Raw genomic sequence first — 14,680 nt, forward strand, 5'->3', positions numbered from 1 at the left:
CTCTAGGAGCCTAAACGTGTGTTAACGTGTCCTCTAGGAGCCTAAACGTGTGTTAAAGTGTCCTCTAAGAGCATAAACGTGTGCTAAAGTGTCCTCTAGGAGCCAAAACGTGTGTTAAAGTGTCCTTTAGGAGCCTAAACATGTGTTAAAGTGACCTCTAGGAGCATAAACGTGTGCTAAAGTGTCCTCTAGGAGCCTAAACGTGTGTTAAAGTGTCCTCTAGGAGCCAAAACGTGTGTTAAAGTGTCCTCTAGGAGCCTAAACGTGTGTTAAAGTGTCCTCTAGGAGTCTAAACATGTGCTAAAGTGTCCTCTAGGAGCATAAATGTGTGTTAAAGTGACCTTTAGGAGCCTAAACGTGTGTTAAAGTGTCCTCTAGGAGCCAAAACGTGTGTTAAAGTGTCCTCTAGGAGCCTAAACGTGTGTTAAAGTGTCCTCTAGGAGCATAAACGTGTGTAAAAGTGTCCTCTAGGAGCCAAAACGTGTGCTAAAGTGTCCTCTAGGAGCCTAAACATGTGTTAAAGTGTCCTCTTGGAGCATAAACGTGTGTTAAAGTGTCCTCTAGGAGCCTAAACATGTGCTAAAGTGTCCTCTAGGAGCATAAACGTGTGCTAAAGTGTCCTCTAGGAGCATACACGTGTGTTAAAGTGCCCTATTGATGCTAATATATGTGGTAAAGTGTCCCCTAGTGTGGTGCTATCTGTGCCCTTGTGGGTCCCTTTTCGCCCCTGTCCCCCCAGAGCCCGTGCACGCCCCTGGTCCGGCTGCACGGGTCGCAGCTCGGTTTCCTGTATGAATCCTTAATGCAAACCACGTGGTGTGAAAGCAGACTGCAGCTTCTTTTGTTCAAATCAATCAAACCGGAGACGGGCAGAGAGCTGCTGAATCAGGAAATCACGCACCGGTACGACTACTTCTTTATTTATTTACTCTCGTCTCTGTGAAACCACAAAGAACAGGTATCATCACAGCAGCAGAGATTAAAACGGGCTTGTGTTAAACGGAAAACGCGTCCAGTGAAGGAAATATAGTAAAAAGTTTTGGCTGTAGCATCGTTTCATGTTAGTTTCTTGTATTTAGAGTGTCCGTTAGCTCACGGCAGCGGCGGGGGCACGCTAGCTTAAACCACCCCGGTCCAGCGGGTGTTTTAATCCCGTTACAGAGGTTATTTATGTGTGTGTTTGTGAGGAATTCACCCTTTAAACAAACAAACTTCACGGGGCTCGTTTGTGTAGAAGCTAACTGCCGTGTATCACCGCTCGCGCTCTGTTAGCACGTTAGCTAGCTCGCTAATGTGAACAAAGAACGACGGTGTTAGCCGTTAGCTAATGAGGCTAACGGCTAACGCTCCCTAACGTTAGCAAACACCGGCTCAGACGCTTTGTTTTGGTTCCGGACGCGAGTTTCTGTCTGTTTCTGATGAAACAGACGTTTAACAGAGTCACAAAGGACCAGCTTTAAGGCTTTAAACAGGGCTAACGTTACTCTGATTAACTGTGTGTGTGTGTGTGTGTGTGTGTGTGTGTGTGTGTGTGTGTGTGAGACACAGGTAGGACAGTGTGAATTATTCTCTTGTTAAAGTTTGTAAAAGTTAATTGAACAAAAACGCAGAAGTGTGAAAGTCATTGCTGTAAGAAGTAGTAAAACACACACACACACACACACACACACACACACACACACACACACACACACACACACACCAGACAATAACTGACACACACACACACCAGACAATAACTGACACACACACACACCAGACAATAACTGACACACACACACACACCAGACAATAACTGACACACACACACACACACCAGACAATAACTGACACACACACACCAGACAATAACTGACAATACACACCCACACACACACACATCAGACAATACATAACAATACAAACACACACACCAGACAATAACTGACAACCATACACACACACCAGACAATAACTGACAATACACACCCACACACACACACGACCCAATACATAACAACACACACACCAGACAATAAATAACAATACACACACACGCCAGACAATAAATAACAATACACACACACGCCAGACAGTTGCTGACAATAAATAACACACACACACACACAACAAACTAAGAATAACAAACAATAACTGATACACACACACACTAAACCAGAAATAATTGACAAACACACACCAGACAATAACTGACAATAAATAACAATAAACACACACACACACCAAAAACTGATAAATTCAGTGTGAAATACAAATAATTACTCAGGTGAATTTCAGTCTCGATGTGCAACACTTATATTTTCTTGGTGGTGTAAATTTAAAACACTTTAAAAATATTGTACACCTTGTTCCTTTTATTCTTATAATTTACATTTTTTTCCTTTAACAAGATTTTGAATTAGAAATAAAAGTGAAATAATCTGTGTTTGTAGAAATATGTCATTTAGCACAACTGTAGGTGCTGGAAGAGCTTGAAAATGGGCCTGGAAAGTGCTTGAACCCTGAATAATAATAATAATAATAATAATAATAAATAATAATAATAAGGATAATTATTTGTATGGCACCTTTAAAAACCAGCAGTTAAAGTGCTTTGACATAGAAAAAAAAATGTACACACTCAAATCCAGTATAAACAAAACAAATGATAGTAAATCCAATGATGTAGCATAAATCAGCATCATTGTATAAAAGTGGACAAAGGAAATTATTATTAGCTTGTTAGTAAATTAATATGAGATGTTTGCAAAGGAAGAATAATGATAAAAGGATAAAAAGACGACCTCACAGGAAGGAAAGTCTCTAAAAACGTGATTTAAAACAGGAAGTGATTCAGCGAGCCGTCTCTCTCCGCGTGTGTGTGAACGCCACCGTGTATTTATCCTCTGTAAACACTCACCACCGCCTCTTTCTCACACACAGATCGAAAAGATGCCACGTAAGAAGGTGACCGACGTCTCAGGGAACGGTGGGATGAAGAAGAAGAGGGCGAGCGGCAAAAGGAAAGAGAGGGACTTCAGCAGCGACGACGAGTTCGACTACGAGCAGGAGAACAACAAGAAACCCGGCAAACCCGCCGCCAAGCCGGGACTCCAGCCCGTCACCGTGGCCGACGACGTCCGGGAGAAAATAGTGGGTTTGATGCACCTGGAGTTTATATTTCATATATTTCAGTGTTTTCCCGGGTTTACAGCGTTAAAGGGGCAATGACAAAAACACTTAAAGGTGCTTTTAATGTGTTTTTACTGCAGCGTTGTCGCCTGAATGCTCTTCTGTGTTTAATCCGACACTTTAATGGTCGGGTTCGTATTGAAGGTCGATCCCCACATGGAGAAATGAATCAGTGTTAAAGGCGTTAAAATCACAGTTCTACAGCAACAATCAGCCACGATGCAAACTCAGCGTAAATCAGTGTTTCACACAATGAGCTGACTCAGCATCAGAACCTGTCCTTAAAGAGTTAAAGTCCAAAAGGTCCAAATAATGTTCTCCAACAGAACCAGAACAAAGTTACATCAAACATCAACAAATAAATAAAGAATATCAGTTTGTTTCTTTCTGTTTTAGTTGTTTTTTTGTTCTCAAACTAAATAATAAAGGATCTCTGAGAAGTTTCAGTTTCGTTTTCCTCGTTAGGAGTGGACACTTAAGCAAAATGACTAAAAACAGATGCAAAATGACTAAAAACAGATGCAAAATGACTAAAAACAGATGCAAAATGACTAAAAACAGATGCAAAATGACTTAAATCTTAAGCAAAATGATGTAAAAATTAAGCAAAAGTGACACAATTGCATCGAATTTACTTGATTTGATAACTTGATAACATTTCCTTAACTTATCTCTTTGTTTTTGTCTTTATTGTTTCTTTCTTAGTGGGTTTTACCTTTAAAACTATAACGACAGCAGTGAGTCTCAGTCTGTGTCTGTGTTATATTGTTTTCCCTTCTCGTAGGACCGTGTGACCTTCGCTGAGGAATTTAGTTTTATTTTACTTTCTTTTATCTGCTTCCTGATTAGTCACGGGGACACTGTCTGCACCAAGAGTTTTCATGAACTGTGTCCAAGTGTCTGCAAGGAGACTCTCTTTCTTCTTTTCTTTGTATGGATTAAAGAAAACCTTTTAGCTCACCTGCCCTCCCACTGTGCGTGCGTGCCGTGCCCCGTGCTTTAGGGTCCTTGTCCCCCCCTCCAGGCCCGTTTGTACTCACACTACCTGGGCCTCGGAGAATGCTTCTTGCTGCCTATACGTCATCACGCCGTAACACGTCACACGCATTGATGACGTCATGGCGATGCGTGGCTTTGTTTCCAGATCTTTCCGTAGACCTCGGAGTTTTTGTGCGTCTTGTCGACTGTTTTTGAATCTTTTCATCGACCAAATCTGCAGTAAACACTCCACCTCCGCATCACACCAACGTGAACCTTTCACCGCCATTGTTTGAAATGTCCGCGCATGGTCCCTCCTTCTTTTTTCTACGTCCCAACAGGCGCACAGGAAATGACCTCAGAACCGCCGTAGGCCTCGTGCTCGTACACGTGCGCACGCTCGTGCTCGTACACGTGCAAACGTGCTTTACTAAAGCCCACCTCTCCCAAACGGGCCGTGGACGGCAAGCGTGCCGCTCCTAGACGTGGTACGGTTGCACTCACACTGGTCAAAGGAACCAGACTTTAGCCGTGACACGTGCTGGGGCACGGGACGGAGGCACAGTGGGAGGGCACCCTTAGTTTTCCTAACTGCGTCATACGTTAGCCGGGCTCTGCCTGCCTCCACATATCAATAGCTAGAAAAGGTTTTGTTTCCCTCAGCTGCTGTGATCCAGCTGCAGTGTTTGACATGTTTTCCTTTCTGAGTTTAAGCTTTTGTGTTTCTCGTTGTGTCTCCACAGAAACTCGAGTGCTCAAAGGCCAAAGGACAGCTGCTCATCTTCGGAGCAACCAACTGGGACTTGATTGGAAGAAAGGAGGTGCCCAAACGACAAGGTCTGTGATCTTCAGATGGTTTTCAAACATGATCACAAACAGACACCTGCGACCGCTGCGGTTTTAATACTCTTAAAATCTACAAAAAGCAATAAAAATAAAAGTAGAATTTGAAAGTGTGTTGTTTCCCACCACTTCAGCGTCGTAACACTTTAAAGCTTGATTAGGGGTTGAGATCGTTTCGGCCTCAGGACTCTAATCGTTCGCTTCACCAGATAAAACTGTGAGACTCTGAGCTCCGGCTATCCTGAGCTACTAGATGGTTGGATTAGTCTTTCGCCCCTAAACCCGGGTCGGACGACGGATTGTGGGTATTTTAGCTCGATAAGGATCCAAAAATGTTCAGAATACAAACAAAAAAACACGTCCTTGCCCCTAAACAAACGCTACAAACGAGTGTTCTCAACGTTGGAGCGGTGCTTCGCGACGTTCTACGACGTGGTGTCCTTAAAAACCCTGTGGAGCGTTCTTCCTTCACATTAGACAGCCGAGGATCGACACCTGGCGCTTATAACGTCGCTTTTTTGTACGCCGACACATCTCCAGTTTAGATTTCCATACTTTATTACTGCACAAGCTTTCACAGTAGCAGTGATCGGCCTCGCTAAAGGAAACACTGGAGCTTAAATCATCTTTTATAAAAGCAAGAGAATAACGGTGTTGGTGGAGCAAAGTCACGTCTGTTCAATGAGACACATGCATATTTCCATGCTTATTATTTAGAGTCTTTACTAAAGAAAGGAATACACTCATCAGCTAAACCAAGACATTTTTTTTCATGCAACAACGATTAACGGAGAAATCCAGGAGAGATGCTAACAGCCGGACGTGGCTAACAGTGATTAGCTCGGCACGGTGAAGTCATTCAAAGGTCTTTTTTAACAGAGGTTTGCTGTTATTTTCAGCAGCATTAGGGGTTAAAAAAGACCTTTGAATGCCTTCACTGTACTGCCCCGGGCTAATCACTGTTAGCTGCATTACATTACATTGATTACTGTTAGCGACTGCCGGGATTTCTCCGTTAATAGTTACATGAAAAAACTGTCTCGATGGATTAATTGATGAGTGTATTTGCCAGAAAAAGACCCTGGGATGATTTTGCACCAGAATTTCACTTAAACTGGGGTAAGACGCACTGACTGAGGTGGTGTGTGTGTGTGTGTGTGACACGTTACAGGACACAGTGTGAGGGTTTTGATTGGATGTATGCGTTCTGTGCTCTGGTCTCCACTGGACCCCTCACTGTGGCGTTCAGCCAGACAGAATCAATACAGGATCGATCAGTGCTCCACTGAGACTGCACTAGAGACTGAAATGAGTGAGGACGCTCACATTTTAGGTGCACACTCGTCTCTTTGTTTGTGACACACAGACACGTTTGGCTTTAAGCCGGTGAGATCCTGTTAATTGATTGTGACAGTAATGTCTATTCACACGTATGCATGTTCTGTGCGCCCCCCCGCAGCAGGCCCGCTGACGCCTGGGGCGGCTGTGCGGTGCCTTATTCCCTCCTTTCCTCTCCTCTCTGGTTCACGCTGATAAACCTGCTTTGTTGAGACTGAAGGGGGGGGGGGGGTGTCAGCAGGAGCAGCTGCATAGACAAAGAGCGTCTCTACATGGGTGCGATGCTGCGCCTACCAGAGCAAACACACTCAAATCATTCATTTACAAATAGAAATGTTAAGTTTATTTCTTTTATCACGTCGTGTGGAACTGACTCCTCGTGTTTATGAGTGAACTTAAAACTTTGCTCTTTGATAAAGCCGACAGCTACGAGCCCTCAGCTATGTTGTTGTTCTGATTAATGCTGCTGCTGTAGGCCTCGTCCTGCTTCTCTCCTCTGTGTCTGTGTCATTCACGTCTCAGTAATGCATGAAACTAATTCAACTCCATGTTTGCACCATAATTATCTTTGCCGTGTTCTGTCACCCCAGCTTTGCCTGTTGCACAATAAAAATGTGACTGAATTTGAAACAGCACGTTGTAATTTCTGCATCTATTATTGATTTACCGTGTGTGCCCCTCAAATTTCTGTTTGCGCCCCTGAAAACTTTCAGTTGGGGGCCACAGTGCTCCTAGCGAAGAAAGTGAGTCTGGAGCCCTGCTTTTAAAATAAATCCGTAAAACCCCTTTATGTAAATGACCAGTCAGAACCTTAGTGATCACTCTGAGGCTGAATTATATTTTAAGGTGTTCGTGTTCTCTTTTATAACATGGCGCCGGTGACGACGGATGGCGTGTGTATAAAATAGATATCTTCAGGTTTTAATGCGTCTGTTTATCTTTTTCTTCCAGCTGCTTTCCGCAACTTGGGCCAGAATCTGTGGGGTCCCCACCGCTACGGCTGTCTGAACGATGTCCAGGTGAGCTGCGTGGTGTCCGGCCCCTGCGCTGCACACAGTCTCCTCATGACCGCCGAGGGCAAGCTGTGGAGCTGGGGTGAGTAACCTGCTGCCCTCAACACGTAAATGATCTCTCTCATCAAATGATTGTGTACACGCCAGGATCACTGAGTGTACGTACGTGGATTTGTGTACGCGTTTGTAGAGTGGGAGGAGTTCTCCGTCACTGAGCTCCTGGGTTCTGTTTCCTGCAGGTCGTAATGATAAAGGTCAGCTGGGTCACGGAGACACCAAGCGCCTGGAGGCCCCCAAGTTAATCGAGGCCCTTGCAGATCAAGTGATTGTTGCAGCAGCCTGCGGACGCAATCACACCCTGGCACTCACAGGTAGGTTGAGCCAGGATGCACGTTTCTCTGTTTTCATTCCAGCTAAACTCCACAGCAGCTGGTTGTCATTGCTCTGCACGTTACGTTTGTGACTGTGTGACTGTGATCAGGGTAGTGCTGCACGGTAAACGGATACTAGAAAGGTGCCGCGGTACCCAGCCGTTAAAAATATACTTTTTCACCTTTTATTAGTATCTGTACTTTATGAACTTAGTGCGACAGCGGGGCAGCGTGTCCGTGTATTAATTACTAAAAAGAAAGAAGTAATTATAAGTATAAGACACTGAACCTGTGGCTCCTCTCCTTGGTACGCTCCGACCCGGGGCGAACCAACTACAGCAGCTCAAAGCAAACTGTGTCTTCATTAAATAGAAACAGATTAAACAAACAAGTGACTCAAGCCACCAAACCAGATTCCTGCTGCTTATTAAAGCCATAAATCAAACCTAAAAACATGTCTCTAACACGTTCTCTGTCCTCAGAGGACGGCACTGCGTACTCCTTTGGTGAGAACAAGCTGGGCCAGCTCGGCCAAGGCAACCAGACTGACGCGGTCCTCAGCCCAGCAACGGTAAGACACTGAACACACACTGTAGAGCCACGAGACGCCTACACATCCACTCTGTAACACGGGATCCAAACTTCAGCTCACAGTGCGCTGGTGTACGGAGCAGAGACTTCAATCATGTGACAGGAAACAATGAAATATGCCCAGGGATTTTTATTCAGATGAGCTGCAGAGTTTGAGAAGTAACCGCGCCCGTCTGAGCCATGTGGAGTAATATGAGGTCATCCACTGTTAGATTTTAGCCCTGTAATGTAACTGCACTGTGTCTTAGATCAGGGGTCTCACACTGATCCAGTAAAGCTTCGCTGTGGCTGCAGGTTTTCATTCCAACCAATCAAAACCACACCTGATCCAACAAATGAACTGTGTGAAGGCGATTCAGGTGATTGCATGACTCAAGTCAGGTGTGTTTTTGCTTGGTTCGAATGAAAACCTGCAGCCACCGCAGAGCTTTACTGGATCAGTTTGACACCCCTCTCTTAGATTCTCATTTTTACTTGCAGGATTTTGTTGACACTTCCCTTTTTCATTGCCAGTGACTGCTTCACTGTAATTGTTCCATCGTTCACATGACGTGTTAAGAGGCTTCATATGGAGTCTGTCACTGCGGCATTTTCACAGTCTCCCTTCTCTCTCGCTCCCTCCAGATTTCCTACAACGGTCAGCCCTTGGTGAAGGTGGCCTGTGGCGCTGAGTTCAGCATGGTGGTGGACTGCAAAGGGAACCTGTACTCCTTCGGCTGCCCGGAGTACGGACAGCTGGGTATGCTCACAACATGCACACACACATCTGTTATTTCTAATGTGACAGATCTGTGTCAGTCGCACACACGCAGGGCTGTAAGCGAGCGGTCACCACTTGTTAAATGTGACCAAAATCTGCCCCTGGCGACTTCATTTCGAAGGCTCCACGTCACAGGGCGGGTAAATGTTCGTCCTGATGGTCGCGCTCCTGCACTAAATGATGCTGACATAGAAAAACATGTTCTCCTCACGCTGTAATTGTGATGTTTTTATGTTTAAATGCATCAACATCCTAAAACTCATCCACACCGTTGGCCTCAAAATACACTATTGAACATCTTTCTGTGCAGTATTGGAAACATTTGTGATATCGACCCTTGGTCTCCTCGCAGGTCACAACAGTGATGGGAAGTTCATCGCTCGTGCCCAACGCATCGAGTTTGACTGTGAACTCATCCCTCGCCGCGTCGCCATCTTCATCGAGAAGTCCAAGGACGGCCCGATCATGCCCGTCCCCAACGTAGTGGTCCGAGACGTGGCCTGTGGGTCCAACCACACGGTGAGAAAGGAGTCTCTCCGTAGACAGAGTTCACTCACTGATGTTCTTCACGCGCAGCATTAAAGCGAATGCTTGCTTTTGCAGCTGGTGCTGGACTCTCAGAAGCGGGTGTTCAGCTGGGGCTTCGGCGGTTACGGGCGCCTGGGTCACACGGAGCAGAAGGACGAGATGGTTCCCCGACTGGTCAAGCTGTTCGACTTCCCCGGACGCGGCGCCGCTCAGATCTGTACGGGCTACCAGTGCTCCTTCGCCGTCAGTGAGATGGGTAAGAAGGGGGGGATGGGCTCGTCCTCGTTGCCCTGAATCTATTTTTAGAACACAACACATCTTCCTCGGGAACATTGATGCACAGCCTACAACACCTGATGCTTACTCTCAATCCAAACTCTCACAGCTCCACAACCACAACTTCAAAACATTGTTTCCTTGCTAACAGCCTCAAGTAAAGTACAGCCTTAGGTGCGTTTCCACTATGGTCGAATACCCGGAATGAGGCGGGTCTATCTCTTTGAAACGCCCCTAATTTGCATGTGAGTCGCTCGAGCTCTGACCCCTGAGAGAAGCCCGGTTACTGATTGGATGTAGCTCTCAGCGGGAAATGAGGTGTGGTCGAACAGACGCCACAACAACACGGAGAAGTAGAGTCGACACTTTTATCCAGTGGAGAAGAAGAAGAACTTAAATTCAAACTGCAACTATTCTGTGTTTCTCACTTTGAGGAAGACTGTCGCTCCGATGTGTCACTGATCAGCTGATCACCGGAGATTTAAACCCGTTCAGAGTGAAACGTCACCTCCCAGAGTCTCTAAATCCCTCTGGGGCCTTTTTTTGTAATGGAAACACGACTTCTGTTACTGCTCAGTCTGCTGTGGAGAGCAGCCGCTCCTCTGGCTCAGAGGCAGCAGAAATCAGTGCTCGCGTTTTTGTCCCGGTGCCTGTTGGACTTCCTCCGCTCCAGTGGGTTTCTCTGAGGACCAGTGCACGGCTCACTGAAACAAGCTTCTCGCTCGTTCACGTCCGTATTTTCAAACCAGTCCTCCTGAAGACGGTGTCCAGTGTCTTGCTGCGTTCCCCCTCCATACCGTCTGGGACTCGCACAGTAACCCGTCATGGAGCCGGCTCTTCTCACCATCAAAGGTGTTTGTGTCTGGGGTCAAACGCAGAAGCAAGAGGAGCTGCGCGTGCACACACAACTTTAGTTAAACTCAAGTTCATTTAAAACAAGGACTAAACAAGGAGTCGCTCCCTCACGCCCGTCCAGAGTAAGAAGGGGACGCAGTCTCCCCCCAAACGGGTTCAACGTGGAGTCAAACACATTCACACATGATTTAACTTTGACTCATATTCAGACAGAGGCTTTAAATACTGAATACCACATGTGAAGTCAGGTCAAAGTGATGTCTTTAATAAATGATGGTGACTGTGTGACTGCGTGCTGCTCCACTTCCACATGTGTGATCATGTTGTGTTTGCAGGAGGGCTGTTTTTCTGGGGGGTCACCAACACGTCCAGAGAGTCCACCATGTACCCCAAAGCTGTGCAGGACCTGTGCGGCTGGAAGATCCGCAGCCTGGCGTGTGGGTGAGTCCTTCCTTTCTTCCCGGTGCAGACGACATTTCAGTGTGTGGCCCTAAAGCGGGGCTGTCCAACTCATGACTGATAATAAAAATAATCGCGAGCTGCAGCTAAAGTTTGTTCTGAGGATGGTGCACAAGAAAAGGCAGTAGACCTGCAACGATAAAACGCAGTTTTTCATGAAAAAATTAGCTGCAAATGCCCTTTTCAGCCTCTTAAATATGGAGATTTGCTGCTTCCGTTGTATTTAATATTAAGGTATTAGTGCAAAAGTACATTCTGAATATTCACATATAGTTAGCTATCTGAACACCATCCTAAATGTTATAAAATCTCTGTTTTAATATTAAATGAACAGTTAAAGTCCCGGTTCTGCTGCCGTGGTTCAGGCTCCAGTTGGGTTTGAGAGTTGTTCTGATTCCAGTATTGTCGTGCGTTTGTGTCCAACAGGAAGAGCAGCATCATCATCGCTGCAGACGAGAGCACCATCAGCTGGGGCCCCTCGCCCACGTTTGGAGAGCTGGTAAGAGCCGAGGCCTCAGTCGCTCGCTGCTGGGTCGTCTCCGCACACACTGAAAAAGTCCGAATTTCAAAAGTGAAACTGCGCAGGAGCCCTGCAGACTGTTAATGAACATGATCGGACACGGTGCAGATATCACAGTCAGGAGCTCCGCACTGATCATGTTTCATCTTTAACCCTTCAGGGATACGGAGACAACAAACCCAAGTCCTCCACCACGGCCCAGGAGGTCAAGACCCTGGACGGCGTCTACGTTGAGCAGGTAAAAGAACACGTCACTCAAAGGTTCTGATTGGTTCCTGTTAGAGAACGTCGGCACTGATCCAAGTTGTTCTCTCACTGTTTGGGTGTTTTGTCCTCACTGAGGGCTGGAGAGAAGGCTCAGAGTGGACATCAGCTCTGTACGGTTCCACCACAGCAGGGCTGAGATAAACGCTGGAGCAGCACGCTAACGTGTTCACAGTGACGATACCGAGGGCACACTCACCCTCTCCATTCGTACCGTGCCCCAGATCATTTCAGGTAATGTGAGTAGCAGGCCCGTTGGTACTCACATTAGTTGAAATGATCCGGGGCACCTCAGAGATTTAGTTTTCAGACTGTTTTTGAATCTTTCATCCGTTCAAATCTGCAGTAAACACTCCACCGCTGCATCAAACCACTGCGAACGGTTCGGCGCATCTTATTAAATGTCTATCACGGAGATCAGACGCATATAAACAGACATCAGGACCTCCGTCAATGCTCGTGCTCGTACATGTGCAAACCTGCTTTACTAAAGCCCACCTCTCCCAAACGGGCCGTGGACGGCAAGCGTGCTGCTCCTAGACGTGGTACGGTTGCACTCACACTGGTCAAAGGAACCAGACTTTAGCCGTGGAGCGTGCTTGGACAGTGTGAGTGCAGCCAAACATGCTGTTTTGTAGTTGTCTAGCTTATTGCGTTAGTTTGCTAACACTAGACTTTAGCCGTGAAACGTCCTTGGGCACGGTACGGATGGACAGTGGGAGTGCGCCCTAATAGACATGCTGTCTTCTCTACAGTGGTTCTCACTCCTCAGAAAGCTCCGTTTGTTCCCTTTGAGATGCTGTGGAGTCGAAGCAGATTACAGAGTGATGTGTTGTGTTTGCAGGTGGAGATGGGCTACTGTCACTCTCTGGTGATCGCCAGACAGGACACGGAGCAGGAACAGGAGAGACTGAAAAAGCTGCCAGAGTACAACCCCCGGACGATCTGACCGAGCCTCCAACCGCAGCACCTCAACCCGTCAGCGGAGCGGAGGCCAGCGGCGCCCGGCAGGAGCACCTGTCGGGTCTCTGCTGGTGCAGGAGTGGGAAGGTTGAGTTCAGAGGGGGGGGGGGCCCTCGCAGCGCCGGAGGATATCCACACATCTCAACCGCCAGCCAACTGGCTCTACACCAATTTGGACTCTGAAATGAAAGAAAACGGGACTGGAGAGGCACAGGTTGTCCGGATGGTTCCAGTCCTTCTGCTCCCACTTTGAGTGAACCTGCAACAGTTTGCTCCAGGCACTTCACACCCGTAGAGTCATACTCCCCCAAAGCCCCCTTTTCCATTTTGTAACAAACATTAATGTGCGTTCTGTTGTCGTTTTCTTTGTTGCAGTATATGAAATGATAAAGTTGTTACATTTACGGGTGCTACAACGAGACCCTCAGTCTTTTCCTACTGAGGGCTTTTCAAAGACCAATATTCCATACCTGTGCCTTTTTCTACGTGTGTGTTCAGGATATGGAAGTGTTTGTGTTGTTCCCAGGGTCACACCATGGCTCTGCTTTAGTTTATGGCAGAATGAACGTGATGTTCTGAGTTAGTGCACTCCAACGGTTACATTCCTTTTGTTCTCTGCGTCAGTGTCGGCATCGAGGATGCGCGCCTCAGTCCTTCCAGCGTCACAGTCCGCTACATCTCTGTCTTCGCTAATCTGAGTAAAACGAACTATTGCAACGCTCAAAGCGGTTTCACAAGCAGGTCCGAGCTTTTAGAAGCGATGATGCACTGTCTCCAAATATATCACGGTGTGCTGGAAGTGAAGGCGTGCCGAGGCGTGTCCCTCCGACCTGTGCTGCGTCTTTTTCTAGTGAACTTTCTCTGGGTTACTTTGTTTATTTTCATTGAAATGGTTCAATAAAAATACATGTGAATTGATTTACTGTCGTTTCTCCTCACGTGCTTAAAATGTGCCGTTCCCCTTTAGCCTCTAAACTTCTGTGTGTTTCACAGGCTGTCCGTGTGCGTGGACGAGCTGTACCACGTCGTGTGTCGGGGGTCTGAGCTCCTGCAGCTGTGACACTCGCTCATCAGTGCATCGTCTAAACGCCAAAGGTGCATTTGATTTCAGCCGGTCGTGCTCTTTATCAGCAAACACTCGTCACATCAGCTGAAAGCAGCCACGACTCCACTGTGAAAACTAACTGAAGCTTCATCGCACAATATTTGCATCGAGACGAAGTCGAGTAACACAATTATTAAGTGCTGCAGTTTCTATAAAGACTGTTATTTTAGCAGCTGACACAGAAAATTCACATTTATCGTACCAGAGTGTGACAGCAGAGCTCCAAAAGAATCAAACGCTCAACTGCAGCAGGTTACACGACAAACTTTTGATCAGATGGGCCTTTGGTTTAGACGGTGACGGCGTTTTTGGGGCTTTAAAACATAAAAAGGTAAACCCCCCTCCAGAGTGGAAGTGTTAAAAGGCTCCAGCGTAAAAACACTAAAGTGAGCTCTGATCTGCTCCAGCGTTGTGTTTGCGTGTAAAGGTAAAAACACTAAAGTGAGCTCTGATCTGCTCCAGCGTTGTGTTTGCGTGTAAAGGTAAAAACACTAAAGTGAGCTCTGATCTGCTCCAGCGTTGTGTTTGCATGTAAAGGTAAAAACACTAAAGTGAGCTCTGATCTGCTCCAGCGTTGTGTTTGCGTGTAAAGGTAAAAACACTAAAGTGAGCTCTGATCTGCTCCAGCGTTGTGTTTGCGTGTAA

At 46.5% G+C, this 14,680-nt stretch overlaps 1 protein-coding gene across 1 annotated transcript; it reads left to right on the plus strand.

Annotated features, from left to right (window-relative positions):
• The first annotated feature begins 768 nt into the window (after nucleotides 1–768).
• rcc2 (regulator of chromosome condensation 2) lies at nucleotides 769–13,849 on the plus strand. The gene is made up of 13 exons (XM_083919418.1): nucleotides 769–903; nucleotides 2,923–3,132; nucleotides 4,893–4,986; nucleotides 7,282–7,425; nucleotides 7,583–7,714; nucleotides 8,197–8,285; nucleotides 8,930–9,044; nucleotides 9,418–9,584; nucleotides 9,669–9,849; nucleotides 11,060–11,165; nucleotides 11,610–11,682; nucleotides 11,864–11,941; nucleotides 12,812–13,849. The coding sequence occupies exons 2-13, from the start codon at nucleotides 2,932–2,934 to the stop codon at nucleotides 12,914–12,916; spliced, it is 1,485 nt and encodes a 494-aa protein (XP_083775544.1). The 5' UTR covers nucleotides 769–903; nucleotides 2,923–2,931; the 3' UTR covers nucleotides 12,917–13,849.
• The last annotated feature ends 831 nt before the right edge of the window (nucleotides 13,850–14,680 follow it).

This window comes from Echiichthys vipera (assembly GCF_963691815.1).
Source record: "Echiichthys vipera genome assembly, chromosome: 9".
NCBI classification, from domain to species: Eukaryota; Metazoa; Chordata; class Actinopteri; order Perciformes; family Trachinidae; genus Echiichthys; species Echiichthys vipera.